Source organism: Fopius arisanus, unplaced genomic scaffold, assembly GCF_000806365.1.
Source record: "Fopius arisanus strain USDA-PBARC FA_bdor unplaced genomic scaffold, ASM80636v1 scaffold00032, whole genome shotgun sequence".
Taxonomy (NCBI): Eukaryota; Metazoa; Arthropoda; class Insecta; order Hymenoptera; family Braconidae; genus Fopius; species Fopius arisanus.
In genome coordinates this window covers 745,983-768,730 of record NW_011887771.1, presented here as the reverse complement: position 1 = coordinate 768,730, position 22,748 = coordinate 745,983, and the positions used below count along the sequence as shown (strand labels likewise).

Here is a 22,748-nt window from a genome sequence, read left to right as displayed (position 1 = left end):
GCTCCGGAAATGCACGCATGCGTGGTTCGACGGCGGGATCCGACGAATTTTAAAAATCTGTTCGGGCATTGCGAAGGCCAGGAAATAAGATTACCTCATTAAATCATGACAAATCCACTAAAAATGCCAGAACACTTCTTTAATCACTTGGGAAATGCAATTTTTTAAAATAGCAACTCTTTACAAGAATCGACTGAATACTGAAGGATTATGGTCTTGAAATAACAATACTCGTGTTTCCCATACAAAACATAGCGATTTTATTCTACAAATAATGGGATAATTTTTTACTCGACTTTTTTGTTTCTCTTGTTTTTTTCTTTTACTTCTTATAATTCCTTTTTTTCATTTTTTTTTTGTATTCTTTTTTGAAAATTTGGGTACAGACTCATGCCTTATCAATATAATAGTACATCGTCTATCTTATGATGCGCAATTAACAGAATTAAAATTCCTCGCACCTTAACTTGTCACTATTGTTTTCCATTTCCTCACATTAATCATCCGAAAGGAGAAAAAAATTTATTAGTTTTTTTGTTACAATTATTAATAACAAATATAACACTCAGATTAATGTCGATGTGTTCACGACCCGTTGCAATATTGTAAATAGTTTTAATTGATGATACGGATGCGGAAACAATCATCGGTGCATTTGTGGCACATGTGCCAAGGGTACATTCACACATTACGTGAATGATTGTGTGACTATTTATGATAGCTGGTGAATGTCGTCATAAACGATGCTGCTATCGTCGCCAACTTCGTGACTCTCCGTCCTCGTCCTCCTCTTCCTCGTTCTCTTCGAGGAGAAGAGCTTCAGCAGCTCCCTAGGTAGGAAGAATATGAATTCTCAAATATACCTTTCAGATATACACAGTTATTCATATATACAGGAGAAATTTCAAATAAATTCTGGAATTCTCTGATTTTCAAACTCACAGAAACAATTGCAATTATTGTCAGTCTGATTTACCTCAAGATCGATATCGTCATCAACAACTTGTGCCTGATCAGACCGAGCAGATGCTGTATTGGAGTTCGCTCCAGTGCTCAAACTACTCCCACCACGGTGAAGATGGTGACCAGATACCCAGGTCACCGATAACAATCTGTCTTGGAAAGTTCTCCCCTTCAGCATCGCCACTTCTGCTTCTTTCCTGGATTTATAGGTGATCATCACCGAGGGAGTGGCATCGTCCACTATTTGATTAATTATCTCTCCATATTGCTGCGATAAAATAAAAAAAAAAACAAGTCGACAATTGCATTATCCATTATTAAGTGAAATTCAGGAACATTTTCGAAAAATTCAAAATAAAACACATAAAGGCATGAAAATAAATTCGTGAAATAAATTCCCCTTCTTCGTAAATCAGTTTAGCTCACCTGAAAATGCGCAAGGACTTCACCCTTCTCGTCACTCTCATACCCCGAGATGAGGAGCCCCGTGGGCCTGTGATCCACCGAAACATGAGCGAAACTTCCTCTGCCCCTCCCCCTGTAGGCAGCCACCCCTGCACCCCTGACAACTCTGGCAACTTTGATGCCCCTGCCAACAGCAGTGGATGTGCTCAAACCGAGAGCAGCTGCTTGCGCCCTGAGTTCATTGAGCCTCTTCTGGAGCTCAGCCGAGTCCTGACCCTCCTGCTGGGCAGTCATGAGATCGAGTTCAGCATCTAGTATCTCCTTCTGCGTCTGTTCTCGTGATTTCGGTTGATTCTTCGTCGTACCCGATTGTCCATTAGTCGCCAGGTCCTTTCGCAGTTGATCGATTGACTGCTGTAGATGCTTTATCGTTCCCATTATCGCCTCCTTCTGCTCGGGATTCTTTTCTGCCTTTTCGATTAATGATCTTATCTCGATGAGATTCTTATCGAGGAGCTCCTGCTTTCGCTTCCGGAGATCTGCTGTTATTTTAATGGCCTCTTTGCGTTTCTCCTCTTGTTTTTTCTTGAGGGTCTCTTTGGCCGCGAGAATCTCCTGGGTTTTTTTTATCGCCAGCACTCGGTCCTCACGTGTCGGAGGTGTTGAAGCTTGTGGCTGGGTCCTTTGGACTGGGGGCACCAGACTTTGGGACACCTGGGGCTGCGGCTGAGGGGCTGGAGGTACCTGGGGGGTGTCCTCGGTTGCACGACGCGTTGGAACGTACTCTGTGTCCTCGGACTTCACTGGGAGGGGCACTGCTGCACCCAGACGCTCTTTAACGGAGGGACGACAACCTGCTGAATTTATGTATTTTTTTTCATAATTATTTCAATTTCCAGGATTCAGTTGTAGAGTGGCAAATGATCTAAATTGTTGGAGAGTGGCAGATCGAGATATTGATTACAAAGCACCTGCCAGATTTACAAAATAATGATAAATACCCAGTTCACCAGTCGTCATTATGGAAAAAAAATAATAATAAAATACATATTATCGATGGTAGATTGCGTATTTTTAATTATTTTTCTGTGAACCGGTTTCGGCAAGACAATTTGAAATTCAAATTTAGAAATATTTGACAGTAACAAGAAAAAATTGAAACCGTAGATTACCCTATAAATAAACCCTAAAGCGTACTCGCCAATGGAGTTGACTAAAAAAATGCAATAATATTCACCTGGTGGTACATTTTCAATGGCACCTCCCGCCGAATTATTGGTAACATTATTATGCCAGAACACCTTGATAAAACGATTATTCAACACAGCCTCGGTGCTCCGGTACGCAGCCTTAGCCTCAGTGGGCAATTGAAATGTAACGAGAGCGGCCTCTGGATCGCCAGCAAAATTCACTTGTATATTTACAATTTTTCCAAACTTGGAGAAGTGATTGTTCAGTTGGGTTATATTATTGAGAACACGAGGTACTTTTTTCAACTCGAGAGAGCAATTCGCTGGGTTATGCACAGCTCGTTGTTTTGGCCCCAGACGATTGAAATCAAATGCTTGTTTTCGTTTGAGTGGATTTGTCTGCGGATGAGTTATCTCTGGAGGGTTAGCATGGGGTATCACTGGTACACTTATTAGCTCACGCTGCCCACGACCGTAAATACCAGGAGCTGATGGTGGATGTCTGCCCCATGGGAGACGTGGCTCCATGCTTGGGGCATCTGGATTATATTCTGCAAAGGAACCTGAATACAGATCTAATTTACTCGGTCGTGTATTAATTCAGTTTACGGATTAAATTAGGCCTTACAAATTAGCTCATATATAATGGCTATGAAAAAATGGTAATAAAAATATATTTACCCATATTTGAGTGGTGTTCATTCCTCAGGTGAGGAGGGGGTAGACTGGCCAGGGGTAGATGAGGGCGAGGTGCATTGCCATTGTGTCCAGGAGGTGGTTCTTGGACAGCAGGCACTGGAACAGTACTGGGAGCCTGTGCCCCATGGGGTCCAAATGTCAATACTCTGCTGAGGGCGACATCCTCAAGGACAACAGGGTCAGTGCCATGATCGTAAGGGCACAAATCTCCTCGCATGCAGTACCCCTTCTCATCGAAATCACGACAACGTCTCTTTCCCTGGAAGCCTCTGCTATTGGGGGCTGTGGAGGCAACTGCCACGACACTCTGAATCGACTGACTGGTCGTTGACAGTCTCATGTCAATGTCTCCATGATTGCTGTCCTGAGTGGGAGTCCCTCCAGGACTGGCGTCCAGACGATCCAGCCTAACGGCCTCTGGAGGCCTCTCGGATCTCTCACTTTTCTTCGGCTCTAGGGATCTGGAGCGAGATCTGGAACGCAAGGGAGTTGGAGAACGATTTCTAAATCTTGCCCTGTGGTCTCTGGGCTCTGCGTTGTCTCTGGTTCGAGAACGTAGAGGAGATATGCTTCTACTCCTAGTTCGCCTCCTCTCGTGCCTTCTCACACTCGATGGAGGTGATTTATTTCTCCAGGGGCGACTCCTGTCCCGCTCCCTGTCTCTCCTGATGTGCTCTCGACTTCTGGACCTTCTGCGATCCCTCTCCCATGATCTAGACCGCGATCTTGTCCTCGATCGCATCCTCCCACGGCTCCTGGGTCTCTTGTCTTTCTCTTTGTCATCCTTTTCGGAATCTGACTTTCGTGATTCACGTTTACTCACTGCCAGAGCTGCTGAACCGTTCACCTGGGGTGGAGGTGGACTCAGTGCTACTGGGGGATTCTGAGCTACTGGAGGCTCAATTACCTCAGGTTGTACCATAGGTGCTGGGGGATTGACACTCGGTGGTGTTCTACTCCTCGGTGGATCAGACCTCGGTGGTGGCAGAACGTAGTTCTGAGTCTCCAAGGTCTTGAATAACAGCTTCACGAAATTCTCGGTTTCTGCAATTTCCCACAATCACATGAATCAACATTACATTTCTTCAATTATTAACGTGATTTCACACATTAGATTTTAATGTACTTAAAAATAAAGTAAGGGAAAAAATCAAAATAAATATTCAAATACAATTTAAAACAAATGGAATCTTAGAAATGTGACATTTTATATGAAACGAGACAAGAGACCTTTTTTATATTAAATTTAATGCACTACAAAAAATGCAGTTAACAACTTCGCCTAGAATCGATGGTTTTTGAGAGAAATCGATAATTGAGCATTAATTAATGATAAATTCGACTTATTCGACTTATCCACTTTGCTACTAAGCTGATGATTTTTGTTATTAACGAATAGGTAAAACTCACCATCCTGCAGAAAAACATCGAGCTGCTGCACCATGCACCCGCTGAGCTCCTCCAGGGTTTTATCTTTCCTCACCAGGGCATAAACATATTTAGCAAGAGCTGCTGGATCGGCGTCACACCTGAATCCAAATTAAATTCGATTAGTCAAAAGGCCCTGCCTATTCAACTTGAAAACAACAAACGTGATAAACAAAAAAGGAAAAACCACCTCGAATCACCTCAGAATTCAACGTAACATGAAGAGTGAGAGGGAGAAATAGAAAAGCAAAACAAGATAACGATATTAACCCCAAGATTTTGGGATTCTCGGAGTCACAGCGAAAGACTCAATACCCGAATATCTCCAGAGGCAGCAACAACAATTATAAATAACAATGCCACCCACGGAGAGTCTTTCGATCACCTCCACTGGGCACATGTATGCTCAATTTACCATTAATCAGTCGCCAAAAAAGAACAAAATGAGAGAGATAACAAATGCACAGGAGTAATACACATGCTGGCCTACTTACAGTGGTTCCAAAACTGCTGTTAACCAAGCTTTGAACTGATCTGGATTATCTATTATCATTGTACAATTTATTTAGTTTATTGTTAACATATGATAGAGTTTATTCAACGTCACAATTTGTCACGTTATGGGGGCGGGAATAAGTACTCGGTCTACATGGACTGTGTAAAGATAGTCGCCATTCTGGATTATTATTCCCCCGCTGAGTAATACTGCCAACTGTGAGGATTCGGAAGCTTTTTCTAGAAAGTACCGCAATGGCAACACTGAGGGGGCAGAGGTCCTTTGGTGGGAATTACCGGGCCTTTCAAATTTCATTTTTCATTTTTCCAGACCAATCATTCACTTATTTTCTCAATTCACTTCTTTAGGAATTATTTTAGGAATTTAAAACCTGGTGTTATCAATGAACATTCATAATTCAGGCTGTCCAACCCTTTTTCATGAATAATTACGTTTATTTGATCTTTTCTTTATAATTAAAAAATGATTGTAATTTTTTTAATTTCTTCAGAACAATCTCTTTAATTCACTATGTGACTTCTTCGTAAATCGATCTTCGGATTTAATACATGAAATTTTCAAAGAATATCAATGGCTAATAATATGGCCTTCACATTTTTTTTTACAATTTGTCGAGCTAATACGATTGCGGCAACAATACAAAATGGTTTAAGTCTCTAATCCATGATTTCCTAATTTAATTTCTACATAATCACTTAGAGTACGATCATTGTCACATGAACCAGCGGTTGTTCGATGGTCTGGTGTGTTGATTCGTCATCAGGGTGCCATCCAGCAGGCGAGGAGACTCCCAAGGAGGAGCTGAGCCACTGGTAGAATTGCCAGAGGGAGATTTACCGCTGCACCATGAGCAGAACCATGATAAGCCCCTCTGAGGATCCATCCTCCGAGCCCCACAGATTTGTGCATTATCGTGTAGAGTGAAGCCATGAGGATGGCCTTAGATAACCACCTGGAGCACAGGCTCCAACAGATTCCAGTTATCAGTATTTGCCCGAGACAAGCTGACGAATAATAGAGAAAACCCATATCTTCAATGGAGAATTGGAAATCCGTTTAACTCAATTTGATAATTATTAAAAATAATAATAATTACCAATTAGCACACAGAGCAGAATATCGACTGCCTGCAGAGCTGAAGAGTCCGCAGTGACAGCTTCAGAGAACCAGTGATAGGCGCTGACGAGGAGTAGAACCTGAGGGAACCAACTGGTTCGAAATTTCTCGTGAAGATTATTGAAGGCCATTTGAAACGTTAGACCTACTCCAAAAGGCACTAGAGTACTGCAGGCTATCTCCTGGAGATTGACTCCGACTAGAAGAGAAGTAGAGGCTCCCAACTGAAATCAAAATGATCACACCAGAAATTGAATCAGATCAATAAAAATTCTGTACAAAATTTAATTTGACTTATTGATAAATTACTATGGATTATTAACTGCCCTGCCATTACCATCAAATAAAGAAGAAGTGGAGAGACTAGAATTCCAACGAAATGAGAAACTAGAGTTGTTACGACACTGGTGGACATGTCTGCATCAGATAGTCTTGTTAGGACGAGGCTGACACTCAGGGGTGGAGGCATGCAGTAGAAAACCTGTTAAAAAAGATTTCAATGAACATCCAATTGATTACATGAATTTATAAATTTATTTTCAAGCGATTACCTCCATTCCTTTCAGCAACCAAGTGTTGACATTAGCAAACACCAGGAGACAACTTCCTACCCTGGCCAGTAGTGGCATCAGGACGTATATAAATGCCAAGATGAAGCAGAGGAGATATCCATTTCGTGCGGCAGAGTATAAAGACCTCGGGCTGCAGATGAGCCCGGCCTCGAGGTAGGTCAGAGGTACTGCTATGTACCAAACCAGAATATGACCGTTTATATATTCTGAAATGTTGTAAGGAAATTTACTAACGAGAGAATTAAGGAGTTATTGCCGATATCTTCTCATTTTTCATGTTTTTTCTTATGTGAATTCCTGGAAAATTATGGGATTGACGTGAAAAAATTTACCGTTATTGCGTTTCATAATTATTCCATGCCTCAAAAATTTTCAGAGTCGTCCGTCTGTTTCTCTAAATTTTTGGTAAATGTTCAGATTTATTACGAAAGAAATCCGTTTTAAATAAATAAACGTTTACAAATAAGAAACAAATTAGTTTTGTAAATTTCGCTATTAAACAAGTTTTCAAATTATTTTATCTTCCCTAACATCCGCAAAATTGAGATATCAACGCGTCCATAAATAATACTGATGCAATTTCCCCAATTTATCACAAAATCCTTCGACTTCTCTCTTCATCAACTCGTAAAAATCGTGTAGTAATTTTATTACCATTGGCACTCCCCATATTCGGCTGGATCGACGCCAGAAACATGCAGAGCAGCATCAGAACGAAATATCCATAACGATTCCACAGTTCTCTACCATTTCTGTGTTTGAATTTCTTCTGATTCTCTACAGGCATCCTTCAACAATTCTCCTCTCGTCTTCCTGATTTTGTTTCAATGCCACTCTTCACCTTGAATCCAATTGATCATTTTTTTTGTATATGGAAGATAAGACCTTAAGATGATGATGGATACGTACTTCTGGTCCTTTGTGCATTCTTAAACTGTTTTCGAAATCGATGGATAAACGAAAAGCAGGCATAGGGCGATTTAAATGGAACAAATGGTCCCTCGATGGAATATAATTTTTTCTTCTGACATATGAGTCGTTATAGCAATTGCCAGGTGCTCCAATCAACGTGCACCATCTCCAAATGTGTTTCTTAATTATTTACTCGAAATAGAGCATGAGCAAGCAGCATCTCCATGCAAATTAAGTTTATAGCGAAGTGAAGAAGAAAAAATGTTTCCAAAATGTCAATTCACTCTGAAACCATGTGGCTAGATTTCCTCAGAAGATATTTTCAGAATGGTAAACAGAATGTGCAAAATTCCCACCCCTAAATATGTATAATAAAAAATCTAACAAACGTGACGAAGGTGAATAAATAAAAAAGTCAAATCGAAACAATGGAAAAATATTTATTCATCATTTTCTCTAATACATGAAAAACTCTATAATTAACGTATAAATACTAAAAATTATCTAAAAACCTATTCATCGGACTAAAGCCAGGCAGATGAGTAAATAATTAATAAAAATATTCAACCTGTCCTCAACTTCATCATCACCCCAATCTATCAACTTCGAAACCGCATCTAGTTCTTGGACGATTGCATAACAAACGGATTGCACTCACGTGATTTCACCAACAATCACTCCCCCACAATTACCCCTAATGAAGATGAACCCTTTTTCAAGTTGCTCATAAAAAAATCGACGATAACAGCACTCCAAAAGGAGGAATCATTATTTTTTCAATTCTCATGAAGGTACGAATTGCCCGGCAAACCTCTTGGGGTTTTTCGAAAAAAATCTCCAATCTGTGTAAATAATTACGAAATATTTTCTCCTGTCCTTCGATCGACGTTGACTGTATTTTCCCCCTCCCTTGACTGACAGCTGACGTAGGCAAGCGCAGAAGAGCACGAGTGCCAGTCGATGCCTCTCGTCCCATGCATTCGCCAGTTGTGCTTGTGATTATATATGTAATAATTTTAAAACAGGATTTATAAATAATATAAGTAGTTAAAATGGTGGAGAGAAAAGATAGTCGTGAAATCGTGACGATTTTAATATTGTGCATTATGTGGTATATCGTGTCTAGTAGTAACAATGTTGTGGGAAAGTTGTTGCTGTCAGAATTTCCGTATCCTATGACAGTTACGATGGTGCAGTTAACCTCAATCACAACACTTAGTGGACCTTTTTTTAATATGTGGGGAGTGAGAAAGAGCAAGTCGGATATATCGTGGGGATATTATTTGAGGCTGATAGTACCACTTGCCCTGGGCAAATTTCTGGCCAATGTCTTCAGCCACGTCAGCATTTGGAAGGTGCCTGTATCGTACGCACATACTGGTATGACAATCTTTTCTCTGGTTGTTGATGGGGTGTGGGAAGTGAAGGGAAACGTCAAGGAAGTCGTTTTGACATTTTTCTTTGAAATTATAGGTTTTCATTTGTTGCCCAAGGTTTCCAGGTGCTTATTAACAGCGAGCCACTGTTTATTGTTTTCTCAATGTTTACAATATGGTAGATCTTGAGACAGATCTGATAGTTGAATTTTTCCTCAATTTTTCTTTGCCGGATGAATATTTTCTAGATTATTCACAACGATGATACCATTTTCGGGCTCATAATAATCCAATTACAAATATAGGTTGACAATTTTTCCGAGATAAGTTATCAGAGTTAGATAAACACCTTTCCGACTATTCCTGGGCATTTCCTCGTTCGAGAATCATTTCAATCGTTAAAGAGATTATGAACTCATTTACTAATTGGTTAATTGCGGTTTGTCCCAGTGAAGGCTACGATGCCCCTCTTCACAGTATTCCTGTCCAGGATAATTCTACGTGAGAAGCAAACGTGCAAGGTTTACCTCAGCCTTGTGCCAATTGTCGGGGGTGTTGCCATTGCGACATTAACTGAACTCAGTTTTAATGTAATTGGATTGGTCAGCGCCCTAGCATCCACAATGGCATTTTCATTGCAGAATATCTACTCTAAGAAGGTAATTGTCAAATACGTCTCAAGGGATTTTATCAGATGAAGATCGTCTGTGCCACCCAATCACGTGGTCGATGTATTTAAAAAAAAATATCTAAATTTTCCCTTCTTTCGATTCAGAGATATTTGTTGAATTCTCATGGAATTTATATTGAGATTAATAATTCACATACTAAAAGACTACAAAACTGAATGAAAATAAAAAATGGGCAAAATCAGTGAATATTATATGACTGTGAACATTAAATTCAATTTGTCGAATGATTGGTACTTTTTAAAAATGTTTTAGGTCCTGTGCGACACTGGTATCCATCACCTTCGCCTCCTTTTCATCCTCGGTCGTCTCGCCCTTTTCCTATTCCTCCCAGTGTGGCTCGCCTACGACCTGAGGACTTTGATAAGCGAATCCGTGACTCACTCCATCAGCTCCAAGGTAATAGGCCTTCTAATTCTCGATGGTGTCCTCAACTGGCTCCAAAACATCATAGCCTTCTCCGTAATGTCCATCGTTACACCACTGACTTATGCTGTTGCTAATGCCAGCAAGAGAATATTCGTCATCGCAGTGACGTTATTCATCCTAGGCAATCCTGTCACTGGTCTCAACATATTTGGCATGACACTGGCCATTATCGGTGTTTTTTGCTACAACAAAGCTAAGTACGATCAGAGACAAGCAGCCAAAAAGGAATCACTGTTGCCTAGTTACTCCAATGTTCTTGATGTCAAGAAAAACGGAAGTGCTTTTCATGTTAATGGCTGGACTCCACAGACACATCGATTATTCGCCGTCTAGTCTTCAATTTAGATAGATATGTTTCAATTATTGATCAATTTTCAATTTTTTTTTCATTGATGGAAAAACTTGGAGACATGATTTGAAGGACTTTTATTGAGGGGCGGGTTATTTTTCCAATGGAAATTTCATGTCCTGTGATGCTTCCACCTTGAATCAATTATTTCCTAGATAAATCGTTAATTAATAAAAATGTTGAATTCGACTTATCTAATGACGTACAGTCATTCGATTTTTTCATACAGAAATTTTGTTCTATGCACAAATTGTTTATCAACTGAAAAAATTGAATGAAGCAAATTACCTAGATTCCTCATGAAATATTCATATTCGTTAATTTTTCTTCGTCATGTCTACATGATTTTTCTATAAATTTGACAGTGGACGGAACTCCAGGAAAACGAATCCAATAGTGCAATGAATTTTTGAGGATTCTAGTTCTGGAGGCAGATAACGTCCAGCCTTGTAGAACTATTTATTAATCGTCTGTTATTTCATTATTCTTGCACAAATTATGAGAGAGGAACCGTTTGAAAACGCGACTGGTGTCATAATGACTCTTTTACGATGATCGACGCGTGGTGAATTATTTTTCGTGACTTGTTCGTCCCTGGTGGTAAGGAACGCGTTCATTTTGGATAGATAGGTATTGACGAAAGGACGAGTCAATTGCGGGCCCAATTGGCTTGTAGAGTTCGATAATGGCCAGAGTGAGATTAACCCATTTTTCAGAGGTTGTCGAGGTGTCCCAGATCCTGACCCAGAGACATTTGCCTCGGAGTTACTGGTGTACCTTGCAAGTTAAAGGAGAATATAACAAATGAGAGATAAATGAATTTTATAATTTTACAAATGGTACTTCCTTGAGTGCTCATACGAGTATAGACTTCGTGGCCGGATGGGCTGATAACTTTTTTGTGGAATTTGACCCGGAGGAAACGTTTTTCTTTCGATAAACACATGTTTAGTTTCCAAATATCTCCAATCCTCACGTTCTCGGAATTTAAAAACAGCCCACAATTTCCTGATTTTAAATTGAAACCAAAACAATGGAATTCAATATTATTTCCAACAATATTTTGATAAATTCGTTTTCCTCTTCGTGACGTGGACAGCCAGTCCCCACGTGTCCATCGGTTTATATTTATAAAATCGGTGAAAAATAGAGAGAGAGATCTCGCTCCATTCAGTAATGAAAATATTTTAGCAATTTTTATTTGTTCCAAGTTTTTGAGGATGGCAAAAAGGAGTGGTGAATAATTCTGGTGCGAATGAAGTGTGCGGGAGAGTGATCTAGGTATAACAACAGAAAATGTAAAAATTGATCTAATAGTAACATTTATTTTTGTATAAATAAAAAGAGGTATACGTAAAAAAATAAGGAAGAGACGAAGGGCTGGATGAAATCACGCCCGAATAAAGTATTATTCAACATCAATCAATCCACAATATCCATTGACTAGTTAATACTAATGAAGTGCTGTTGAAGCCCTTCAGTTATTCTGAGGCAATGAGGAGTGAAATTACAAATTTTTGGTGACATTTTGGGGGGAAAGGGGTCGAGCGACAGTGAGATCGAGTCTGGCACCAGCTGCTGCGATCAAAGGAACAGCCAGACAGCAATCGCAGTCCTCAGTGCTCGTGTCGTTGACGCGGAGAATTCTGTCGTATGGTTTCAAAACACCATCACAAGGCCCCCCGGGTCGTAGACGATTTATATAAACCCCACGCTCGTACAAACCATCTGAGACTGAGAAACCAAAGTCCTCGTACACTGGGTCTTTGTGGAGGGATATGTGGACGATTTGCTGGGGTCTGTTGTCACTACCAGGACGTTCCTGAGATCTGATCACAGAATTTTATTCAATTACTTTTGGTACACTCTCCTTTCTTCTTTCACTTTTCATTTACACTGTGTCATTTCAATTATTTTTCTCTTAACTGCGCGGATCGCTTGGAATTAATATTTCAATCTGCCACCGACGAACAATTTTTCCCCTTTTTTCTTGTTATTTTTTTATAACTACTCGGGGAGCTTTCACAACACAATTTTTTTTAATTTAAGACAACAAATTTTAAACCCAAATTTAGAAATATTTTACATTAGGAAGATAAAATTTGAACTAAAGATTGTGTTTAATTTCCAGTAATTTGAGAATACAGGAAAGAATTATCGGAATTTCACTACTTTTTCTCATTTTCGTTGTAGTACTGCCCCGTAAATTTGAATTTAATTGACTATTCAAACAAATCATCATATTCTGTTGTAAATAAAAAAATCATTGTCAGGGCTTTAGATAAGAAAATAAAGTCTCACCCTGGATACGGTGACATGGGAAGATCCAGTTGTCCACTGTCGATGGAGGCAGTGTCCCAGAGTCTGATAATGTCAGGTGCACTGACCTCTCCCAGTTCTCCCCAGGAGTCCACCGCACTGTCGACGCTGGGTAAACTCTCCCTGGCAGATCTGAGGATGCCTGAAGGATACTGGGGGCTTATAGGATCCCCCGCGACACTTCCCGACACACTTCCTGACATACTTCCGTCCCTACAACACCCCAAAGACCACACAATCTCTGAAGACTCTACCAACTTTGGAGAACGCTTGAAATTAATTGCGCTCACCTCTGGTCGCTGCAGCTGTCGGGTTTTCGCACAGTCAGAGCAACAACAGAGCTCCCAGGACGATGGAGAAGCTGAGCAGCTTGTCGCAGATCTCCAGGGTCCAGTTTCTGACCGTCGATTGCCAGCAGACGATCACCGGGGGACAGGCTGCCCGTTCTGTAAGCCAAGGAACCTCTCCTCACCTCTGCTATCACCAGGTCCTCGTTGACAGTCAAACCCAGATCTGGCTGTCCTCCGAGAGGTCTTGCCACTCTAACTGTAAAAACCCCCGAGCTGGGGACCACTGATCCACCCACTTTGTACTCCGTTACTAGCTCGACCTATTATCATCAACAGAGTTGTGAAGAAATTTTTTTTAATCTTAGGGCTGTGGGCTGCTTATTTGAGTAGTCGTACCTCAGAGAAGCAGGAGCCTTCCCTGAAGTGTCGATTGATACCTAGCCAGTTTAATGAGAGTTCCACACATTCCTCAAGTACAAGAAGAAAAAATCAGATAGAAAGATCAGAAGGGTTGAGCGTTGGGGTCTTGATCTGGGGTTTTGTGACAGGGAAATTACTTTTTTTCGAAATTTATATTTTTCTTTTCACTGCTGAAAAAGCTAGTCGCACAAAAAATCAGGGGTATGGTGCAAAATGAGACAACATTTTTAGATTCTATCACGGTTGAAGAACAATGAGGTCATCACATGAGATCACATAAAAAAAAGATGTATTTTCAATAATTAAAATCTCTAGCAATATATTCAATATAAGTATAGAATGAATATATCTACATATAGATTTTCCAATAATTTAAAAACAAACTTCAATAAGAAATAAAAAAAAATATAATTTGGTGATGATTGCTAAAATTAAAAAAATGAAAGATTATAATCGTACAGCTCCTGTCAACCAACCTGAGAGGATTCCAGGATAGCAGCGACCTCAGCAGCCTGGAGATCCCTCAATATCCTCCGGTTGATAGCAATTATCTGATCCCCAGGAAGCAAAACTCCACTCCTCTCCGCAGGTCCCCCAGCCTCCAACAGATCGACGACATAATTAATCCCATCATCGGCAACTCGGAGGGCCAACCCGAGGCCCCTGTGATCAGGTCTCAGCAGAATTGTGAGACTCTCCTTAGCATAAAGTGTCTGATTAGCTGTCTGAGGCTGTGCCCTCCTCTTCACAGTCCTGGATGATGTGCTTGGTGGTCTCGGTAGTATCTGGAGTCTGGCTATTCTGCAATTATCAGCGACATTTCTCAGCAATTTGGCAGCTGTAACTGCATCGTGCACTGGTGTGTCATCAACCGCGAGAAGACGATCCCCTGGTTGCAGTGCACCACAACGATCTGCTGTACTCGCTGGCCTCAAGCTCTCTATGTATACACCACTTGGTGTTTCACGTACTGTTAGTCCCAACTCCCCTAGTTAACAGAGAGTTTCGTTTTGAGGAAATGGGTAAACAAACGAGGGAGCGTTGATGGGCAATAATGTTTATGTCTCGGAGGTTCATGAGGTGTGGAATTATGGTCTTTGATATTGTCAGAGAGTATATGATGGGAAAATGTTTACGGAGTGTGTAAATCATTATTTGTCTTGTATCTCTACGAAATTGCATGGAAAAAATCTAGTCTTCATAACATTGCTTTTATATTTACTACTCGGGCTTGCTACTCTTTATGTTATTCAGTCTAATCACTTTAATGTTAATTGATTGATTGAAAAAATCGATATTTTATATTTTCTCTATAATTATATTACAGATTTGATGAGTTTGCACATTACAATTTAAATAGACCAGTATTTGGATTATAGATTTTATTCAAACGGAATTGTCAAGAACTTGTTGAAACTTTAATTTGTTATATAATATATCTCCACTTTATCGAATTGAATTATATCGAATCATACGATATACTATATTCCTTAAATTCATTAATTCCTGCAATTTGCAATTTTTTTTTTATTGAAAAACGTTTTACCGGATAATCCTCGCTCCAGCTGGACCAGGAGAGGCCCCGAAGTGGCCGCCCTGGCCTCTTCCATGTTGGCTACGTCGTATTCAATAGTGAGAGAGGCTACAGGTGCATCGGAGCTCCTCCTCAGGGCTCTTTGGGCCTCCGCAAGACTCAGACCTCTCAATTCCGTATCGTCTACTGCCAGAAGTCGATCCCCAGGTCTCACTCTGCCTTCTTTTGCGGCTGGACCGTCGGACTTCACTCCAGTGACAACTAATGCCCTCGCAACTCCACCTCTCAGGGTCACTCCAAGATTTCCACCCTCTCTTTCCACTCGAACTTGAGCAACTTTCGATGAAACTCCAGAGGGCTGACCCTCTATGTCATCCAGCACCAGGAACTTTTGCGATCCGTAGTGGGAAGTGTGGGGATTGTCCTCAGAACTTGCATTTGTTGCAACACTTCCAGGACGTGCGCGACTCTTGTCACGAGAACGCATCGTCCCCAGGCGCAATGAACTGAACATCCTGGGTACCAAGTGGTGGCAGCGATTTTAAGGATGTTTACCAATTTTTCAGCTAATCCGATTTTTTCATCTTCAAGAAAAATTCTATTATCTTTTCACCTGATATCGAAATATACAGATCTAATCTGTGTTTTCGAAAAAATTAATCGCGACACTGCCGGCAGAAATAATTTAACAATTATTTAACAATTAAAGTTTAAATTGATAATTCATCTATTATACACATCAATGATGTAAATAAAAATAAGAAATACAGTGCAAAATGATAGTGAATCGAAGGGGCACAGAAGAATAAAGAAAAAAATATATATATAACAAAAAAGGAAAATATTTTATAAATTCTATTGCATATAAGCGCATGTTAGTGCATACGTTTGTTGTTCCTTGTCCACTTTCATTCTAAATAATAAACGTGGATCAATGGATTAAATTTTCTTATGAGAATAACGGGAATAGCTCCGTCTGTCAGTTTTAAAGTGATAAATTTTTTAATGAATACTTGCAATTTTTAATAAACATCCTTGATCGGTGTCAAACATTTTCCACTTTTTTTTTATTGCAGACTATTTTTCCTGGGATTCATCGACTTGGAGGATTTAACTCCGGATTTTTTCGGCGAAATTTGGGGACTATCTTCGCTGTTGAGCTCAAAATCATGAATTAAGAGCTTAAGCTCTACAAATCTGGATTAAACGATTTAAATCGTTGATGCTGAGTCTATCCTGACGATGAGTTTATAAATAAACTCCATGCTCAACTGACGCCCCGGCTCGCGAAGAAGAGGCGTTTCTGCATGTCAACAATGAAGATGTTCCAACAATTGGATGACACTAAAATTTATTCACTTTTGATTTAGCGCGTATTTAGCCCGGGCGATTGGTTTGAAATTTGATTTTGACGTTTAACCACAGGCACGTGGATGCGCTGAAGATGAGGTGGAGATCTAGACTGAGGGATACCCAAGAGGAAATGAGGAGCAAAGGAGAACGGGAGGTTCGAGACACTTTAAAATAGCCGGATAGGGACGCATCGCCTCGTAAGCTTCAACTTTTAATGCTATTTATAAAATTAGAGGGAACACCCGCGCTTGAGGATTGAGTCCGTCCCTGCTCTGTCCTGAACTCCTCTCGATCGTCGAATTACTCTTTCTGCACTTATCGTTAATGTCAGCCCACGCGGAAAATTGACGGCTTCTTTTTGCCCCTGGGAGACCACTTCCGGTTGAAATTGTTGCAATCCAAAGATCATTCATCAATTCATTTCATTTCGGTGTTTCTCGTTGTTGTTATAGTACCGCATGCTATTTGTTGAGTCTGGAGAAATGTGGGAGATTGGTTCTTTGCTAATTTTTTGAATTCATTTATCCAGGGGCAGGTGCCGGAAGTGGAAAGTGATCCGTTCGGGCAAAAGTCAGACGACACGTCAACCGTTTTTTGGTCCATAGAGGAAAGAGATGACGCAAATAGAATACTCTGGGTATCTCGGGGATTTTCAAAGACACAAGAAAAATTCATATTTCAATTAAATAAAATTGGTTTTCATGAATCATACTCTTTATTTTATTAAATAGCGTTCAGTATTTTAAATAAATCGGTCGCTATTGGCCAGTTTTTCAGCAATAACTCCAAATTCAGTAGACGTGAAAAAAAATTTGTTATTACCTTTTTTATAGAGCCAATTGAGGGCTACGATAAAGGTCATACGCAAAATTTCTTTATGTGTTCTGGATTCCGTAATATTCATGAAAAACTGAGCAGACGGAAAATACGACTGAATCCCGGGCTTTCTGCGCTATTGAAATTATTTTTCCACGGGTAAAATCAAAAATACTGATGAAAACACTAAGAAAAATTGACAGAGTAGTAAACTAATAGATCGTGTATTAAATATTACGAGAACAGTATTTTTTTAATTAAATTCTCGAGGCATTTGGTGAGATTGCAAATTGAAAATGCAAAAATGCCTCGACCGCCTTGCGGAAGCCACAAATGTAATTTCCAGCACCATTTCTTCGTTATTAGATGCTCCCACACATATTTTGCTCCCAACAAATACTCGATTTATATAAAACAAGAAATTCAACTTGATTTTCAAGATGATAAAGAATTCTCGATAATCTTCCCTCCGTAAAAGATATTTTTATCCTGAAAAGGGACCGGTATTTTATAAATGATGTAACTCTTGAGCCAAATAACTCGTTGTTGTTGAAAGCGCAGTAATTATTCACGTCCGAGTTTCGATTGCGAAATGAAAAATTTCAATTTCGTTGGTTCAAGACTCATTTGAGGACTTGCGCGTTTTTCTCTGGGTGAAGAAATTGATCCAGTGGACGTGCAATTTGCTACACTATTTTTGTTTTTTAATTTTTTTCACCCTCACGTACGCACGAGGCCTCTGGTTTATTGCCTCGGTCAATTGAGTGCACCGCGGCCGATAAACTCTGTACAGAGAGTCAGCTTTCACACGTGCGGTCTAATCACAACTCAGCATCTTCGGTTAATTGATGGGGTAAAAGACGCCTTTATGTCCGATAACTCAATTTTTCTCTAATTTAATTCTGTTTCTATTCTTGGAATCAATCCTTGGATAATTAAATAGAATCATTCATTTTGTCGGCGTAATTGATCAGAGGATGAATGAATGCAACAGCAAAAAGTTGAAGAATGAGAAAACTTCAGGTTGCGGACAGATAAGTTTTTGCTGAATAGCTCGGAATGTAAGGGAGATAGCAAAATTTTGGTAATTACTCTTTTTGTAGATCTCAATCTTTTCTATAAAACAAGTCCTTAGGGCAATTTCGTTATCAGGCGTAGATTCTGGGATATCCGTTGAAAACCCGGACTGGGGACGACAGTAGAGGAAAATTATTTTGTCTGAATATTCATCTACTTGGGAAAAATATTCAGTCTTTAAATACCCTATGTCTCCCGTCGAGTTATTTCCGGGAAATCTCCATTAGGTTTTAATTATCACAATGATATTATCATGAATTCATCGGAATTCTAATCTCAAGAGAATAAAAAAATTGGTAAAAAATGAGCAAACATCAGAAATAAATTTTTTTTAAGATGAATAATAAATAGATATTTGGCAACAATATATGATTTTCTTAGTGTTGTCAGCTTAGTGGTTGTTACTTTTTTTTTCTGAAATTATTCGAAAAATATTTAGAACATCGTAAATAGATTTTCTGGAATCGCAACCCTCAAAGCTCCGCGGAAAAGAATTGCATAAAAATTGGCATATGGATTGGCGGAACTAAAAATTCGAAAAGACTTGAAAAAAATTCAACTCTCCACTTGGCGCTCATCAGAGGTTGTTTGCCAATTCCTTGGGGTTCTAAAGTTAGCGCAGTCAGCGCGGAGCCGAGCCAAAGAGCCAAACAGAAAGACTCGGAAGAAATAAGAAATATCCGACAAAAAAAGGGGGAGTCTCAGAGGGCCCTCGAGGGAGAAATAAAAATAAATTAACAAATTTCAGTCTTAATCTATTGAGGTCAGCCCTGATGGACGGCTATAAATATTGCCAGATGGCTCGTCAATTGCCCCTGAATTTTTAACCACTCAGATCTTGCAAGTGAATCTCAATTCATTCTCATTGAATTCAATTTCTCAACATGGACCAATAGTTCTGCACCATTTTACGACACCGCAGTCCTAAACTTCCCATAAATATCTCTGTGCGCCCTATAAAAATCTCAACTGCACGTGTCTTCCAGCTGCTGGAACCTGTAACACCGCAATAATAGCCCCGAAGTATCAAAAATCCCTCAACCCCTCGAGGATAAAAAATAAAGACTCAAAATTCTATTTAATTTATCACCAAATTCCGCCGTTTAATCGAAAAAGTTAAAATTCACTTACAATTAATGAAAAAAATCTACATCTATTAAACAACTAGATAAATCTTTATTACATACAATTCCATGAATCTTCATTTTTGCCTCTAATTCTCACCACCTAATAGAAAAAAATTAAGATTCATTAGATTCTTCCACGACGACTCAATTCAAAAATACAGTCTTATGCGTATTCCATATTTTCTATTAAAAAATCGTTAAATATTCGGTGAGAATATTCATAAGATGTAGATTGATGTGTGGGTTGTGTGGAATGAAATAAATCGTATCTCCGTTAATGAAAAATATTAAAAGGATCATGAAATCTGCAAACGAGCGATCAAAACGCTTTCCAGTGGTTTCTTTGGGTTTTTCATTTACAATTAGGATCTAAAAAATGTGCCGAAGCTGGGAACCAACGATGGGATCTCAGAAATGACTCTCTGGATTTTTTTTCATCGAATTCTCCCAGTTTGCAGCCATTTTTCATGAGGAAACGGACGCTTCCAATCACAGCACGTGGTTTGTTTGATTCCAGGGATCGGGGAATTTATTTCCCTTCAGTCCGTGGCGTTGGGGTTCGTGTAGGAGAACCCTCTGAAGACACCCTGGTCCATTGATGTGAGAATTTGCTCAGGTACTGGGGTCAGGCGTGGCTTCTCAGCTGTGAAAGCTGTGTCGAAGTAACGGGTGTCCAGGGTGTGCTCCAGGGCTGGCTTGAAGGGAGGGTCCAATTGTCTCCTCTCTAATCTATCCCAGGAGAGTGACTGCAGAAGAATAACAAAAATTATTACGGTAACGTGACTCTTTCTGTTTCATTCGTTAATTTTTCGCTATTTCAATTTGCTTCTACTCAAAAAAATACTTTCAATGGTGTACTGGTTAAAATGAAGACGCACAGAAGAATAAATCTGCGAAGTAAAATAAACCACAACGACGAAAGATTATTGCTAACTATTTAACCACATGAATTTGAAGGTCAAACGGATTCCAGACCATTTGGTGCCCATTTGTCCTCTAGATTCAAATTAACATAGGAAAATTCCACAAAAATTAATCTTCTCTCTGTTGAAGGGCAATACTCAAAATTAATTATTAATACGTCGATTTGTTCGCAAATTTTATCTCCAGAATTTTTTCTTACTTTTCTCTTAATTCCTCCCAAACGCTATGAATTCATTTTATAAAATTGTGGTTTAAACGTAAAAATCAGTAAATTATTGTAGTAAGAATTATTTTCACAATTCACGAATTACGACACATAATTTTATAATTAGTTACTTATTGCTCTGTGAATTATTATTATTACAATTCTATTCCGGTATTGTCGAAAATGCGCGGAATAAACTTTGAATCCACCGTTTGGCGCTCAAATCAGTCCGCCATTTTGGAAATAGTTGTCTGTGCATCGAGCTGGGCATTGTAGGCGTTTCAGCGTTCGCTCGACGTATTTTCATTAAAATAAGTCCCAAAAACGTTTAAATAATTACAAACAAAGTTACAATCGGCTGATCAAGACCTCGATTAATGATTATACGATGGAGTTAGAAGGTATTTCGACGACTACGAGCGATAATCCGTGAAAAACAGTCGGCGGAAGCGAACAAAGGATTGGCTGGGCAATCTACGTATTCTCGTGAAAAACCAAAGTAAATGATTAAATTAGTTATAAATAATGCAGTTATTGATCAATCAAAAGGCCCAACAATGATTACACTATGAAATGAACAATGGTCCCGATGAATTCTGAATAACACAAATGGAAAAATATTCTGTAGGGGAAATGTTTGTTTACTCTCATGGGCATTGTCTTGAATCCAAAGAACGTTGAGGATAAATGGTGAAATTATTGTTAAATGATTGATCACCATGATTATCCGATGAGCTTACAAGAAATTAAATTTATTGTTAAGTGGTACATACGAGTCGGGATTAAATAATTTTATTTTAAATTTGAAAAACTCGGGTTTTTTGCCTTCAACGGAAAAGCAGTGACCACAAGATGGCACCTGCTATGCGATTCTTGAGAAGACAATAATTTTGAGAACTTTATTTGTTTTTTAAATTTCAAATAAAAAATAATCAATTAAAAATGACAATTAAGTGTGTAGCGCATATGGATAAGGTGGACAGAGATGATTTTATTTCTCATTGTGAAGTTTTTCAAGTGTCAGTGATTTCGGAAGTGTTTTTTATTGCCGATGTGATGGTAAAAAACGTGAGGTGGCGTGTGATGTGCAATCTTGGTAGGGGTTATTTTGAAAGGTTGATCAAATTGCTAATTGAATTTCTTGAAGGATGTTTTATAAAAATCGGAAATATTCACAAAAAATGAGTTTCTTGTTCTCTCTGAGACATGTAGTTGTTATCTTTATTATGATAACTATTTAAACCTAAAATCAATGTTTATTAATAGTGATTTAATATCATCTTGCACATTACCTTCTATTATTGTTCATATCTTCAGGATCTTCTCTTACATGAAGTAGCAATTTGAACATATATCTCATAAGATCCCAAAAGGAAAAAGTTGTGTATATATTTCGGTCTAGATTATTGCGATTCATTTGCTCGCGGCATAAAAAAAATTACTACCCCGCAATCTGTCATTAATTAACAATTTTTTAAATTTCCCATAAACATGAAGAAATGACATTTTGTGAAAATTGATGAAGACCATTAATTTTTTCAATCTCGAGTGAAAAGTGAAATAAAAAAGGTGAAAAGTGAATTTAAAAAAGTGAAAAGTGAAATAAAAAAAGTGAAAAGTGAAAAAGTGCTCAAGGGATTGAGGAAAGGGTTTCGTGGGGGAATCAGTGCTTGTTTAGTGTCAATAACGTTCAATTGCCTTCGAGGGACTTCAGGATCAGGATTGACAGTGGATATTCAGTGTTGCAGCCAAAGACGGTACGAGAGATGAAAACCAAATTGTCGTTTTCATCCAACACCGGTGAGTCATTCTCGTTTTTTTATTAAACCATTTCATAGTTAAATATCCTATTGGCCCCCTAATGGCGAAGAATTCTTATCGAGAGCTGCTCCTAGCGTTGCGCAGCGATTTCGTTAGCCAAAAGATAAAAGGTAGAAAACCATTCGGGTAATCGCTAAGTTTTCAAAAAATATTCCTGAATCTAATGGAGATGCCGAAATTTTAAGAACAACTCTTTTTGTAGTTCTTACTACACTTT

General features: G+C 39.1%; 5 protein-coding genes across 13 annotated transcripts in view; 1 reads left to right on the top strand and 4 right to left on the bottom strand.

Annotated features, from left to right (window-relative positions):
• Nucleotides 1-224: 224 nt before the first annotated feature.
• Nucleotides 225-5,382, bottom strand: swm (Zinc finger protein swm). 5 transcript variants are annotated; one of them, XM_011303548.1, is made up of 7 exons: nt 5,180-5,382; nt 4,668-4,786; nt 3,240-4,301; nt 2,606-3,133; nt 1,390-2,225; nt 977-1,231; nt 225-830 (listed from the first exon to the last, which is right to left on the bottom strand). In XM_011303548.1, exons 1-7 carry the CDS (start codon nt 5,236-5,238, stop codon nt 750-752), a joined length of 2,940 nt encoding a protein of 979 aa, XP_011301850.1. In that variant the 5' UTR covers nt 5,239-5,382; the 3' UTR covers nt 225-749. The 5 variants fall into 5 exon arrangements, with proteins under 5 accessions (XP_011301850.1, XP_011301851.1, XP_011301852.1 ...); XM_011303549.1 differs by having other exon boundaries at nt 1,390-2,222; XM_011303550.1 differs by having other exon boundaries at nt 2,606-3,121.
• Nucleotides 5,383-5,650: 268 nt separating this feature from the next.
• On the bottom strand, nt 5,651-8,454 carry LOC105265812 (sodium/bile acid cotransporter 7). Of its 3 annotated transcripts, none has more exons than XM_011303545.1 (6): nt 8,371-8,454; nt 7,545-7,731; nt 6,870-7,096; nt 6,656-6,799; nt 6,299-6,542; nt 5,651-6,233 (listed from the first exon to the last, which is right to left on the bottom strand). In XM_011303545.1, exons 2-6 carry the CDS (start codon nt 7,675-7,677, stop codon nt 5,962-5,964), a joined length of 1,020 nt encoding a protein of 339 aa, XP_011301847.1. In that variant the 5' UTR covers nt 7,678-7,731; nt 8,371-8,454; the 3' UTR covers nt 5,651-5,961. The 3 variants fall into 3 exon arrangements, with proteins under 3 accessions (XP_011301847.1, XP_011301848.1, XP_011301849.1); XM_011303546.1 differs by having other exon boundaries at nt 5,651-6,206; XM_011303547.1 differs by lacking the exons at nt 7,545-7,731; nt 8,371-8,454 and adding an exon at nt 7,223-7,478.
• A 295-nt stretch (nt 8,455-8,749) lies between these two features.
• LOC105265803 (solute carrier family 35 member E1 homolog) lies at nt 8,750-12,067 on the top strand. Its single transcript, XM_011303527.1, has 3 exons — nt 8,750-9,182; nt 9,629-9,837; nt 10,123-12,067. Exons 1-3 carry the CDS (start codon nt 8,855-8,857, stop codon nt 10,627-10,629), a joined length of 1,044 nt encoding a protein of 347 aa, XP_011301829.1. The 5' UTR covers nt 8,750-8,854; the 3' UTR covers nt 10,630-12,067.
• Grip (Glutamate receptor interacting protein) lies at nt 11,951-16,753 on the bottom strand. 3 transcript variants are annotated; one of them, XM_011303530.1, is made up of 7 exons: nt 16,226-16,753; nt 15,221-15,792; nt 14,151-14,662; nt 13,651-13,722; nt 13,255-13,574; nt 12,947-13,177; nt 11,951-12,474 (listed from the first exon to the last, which is right to left on the bottom strand). In XM_011303530.1, exons 2-7 carry the CDS (start codon nt 15,720-15,722, stop codon nt 12,153-12,155), a joined length of 1,959 nt encoding a protein of 652 aa, XP_011301832.1. In that variant the 5' UTR covers nt 15,723-15,792; nt 16,226-16,753; the 3' UTR covers nt 11,951-12,152. The 3 variants fall into 3 exon arrangements, with proteins under 3 accessions (XP_011301832.1, XP_011301831.1, XP_011301833.1); XM_011303529.1 differs by having other exon boundaries at nt 15,221-16,753; XM_011303531.1 differs by lacking the exon at nt 13,651-13,722 and having other exon boundaries at nt 15,221-16,753.
• A 2,773-nt stretch (nt 16,754-19,526) lies between these two features.
• Nucleotides 19,527-22,748, bottom strand: part of LOC105265873 (uncharacterized) — a 14,313-nt gene continuing 11,091 nt past the window's right edge. Inside the window, exon 5 of the mRNA XM_011303643.1 lies at nt 19,527-20,370. Within this exon, the coding sequence (XP_011301945.1) occupies nt 20,121-20,370 (250 nt within the window). The 3' untranslated portion in view covers nt 19,527-20,120. The remainder of the gene's footprint in view (nt 20,371-22,748) is intronic.

Excerpts from the sequence above, each read along its gene's own strand:
- swm (XM_011303548.1), bottom strand. The coding sequence starts at position 5,238 with ATGATAATAGATAATCCAGATCAGTTCAAAGCTTGGTTAACAGCAGTT. Across the intron at positions 4,302-4,667 it reads CGATGTTTTTCTGCAGGATG|AAACCGAGAATTTCGTGAAG; the intron begins GTGAGTTTTACC and ends GGGAAATTGCAG. Across the intron at positions 2,226-2,605 it reads CATTGAAAATGTACCACCAG|CAGGTTGTCGTCCCTCCGTT; the intron begins GTGAATATTATT and ends ACATAAATTCAG.
- LOC105265812 (XM_011303545.1), bottom strand. The coding sequence starts at position 7,677 with ATGCCTGTAGAGAATCAGAAGAAATTCAAACACAGAAATGGTAGAGAA. Across the intron at positions 7,097-7,544 it reads GAATATGGGGAGTGCCAATG|AATATATAAACGGTCATATT; the intron begins GTAATAAAATTA and ends ACAACATTTCAG. Across the intron at positions 6,543-6,655 it reads CACTTCTTCTTTATTTGATG|TTGGGAGCCTCTACTTCTCT; the intron begins GTAATGGCAGGG and ends TTTTGATTTCAG.
- LOC105265803 (XM_011303527.1), top strand. The coding sequence starts at position 8,855 with ATGGTGGAGAGAAAAGATAGTCGTGAAATCGTGACGATTTTAATATTG. Across the intron at positions 9,183-9,628 it reads TGTATCGTACGCACATACTG|TGAAGGCTACGATGCCCCTC; the intron begins GTATGACAATCT and ends GGTTTGTCCCAG. Across the intron at positions 9,838-10,122 it reads AGAATATCTACTCTAAGAAG|GTCCTGTGCGACACTGGTAT; the intron begins GTAATTGTCAAA and ends AAAATGTTTTAG.
- Grip (XM_011303529.1), bottom strand. The coding sequence starts at position 15,722 with ATGTTCAGTTCATTGCGCCTGGGGACGATGCGTTCTCGTGACAAGAGT. Across the intron at positions 13,575-13,650 it reads AAGGCTCCTGCTTCTCTGAG|GTCGAGCTAGTAACGGAGTA; the intron begins GTACGACTACTC and ends TGATGATAATAG. Across the intron at positions 13,178-13,254 it reads GACAGCTGCAGCGACCAGAG|GGACGGAAGTATGTCAGGAA; the intron begins GTGAGCGCAATT and ends GGGGTGTTGTAG.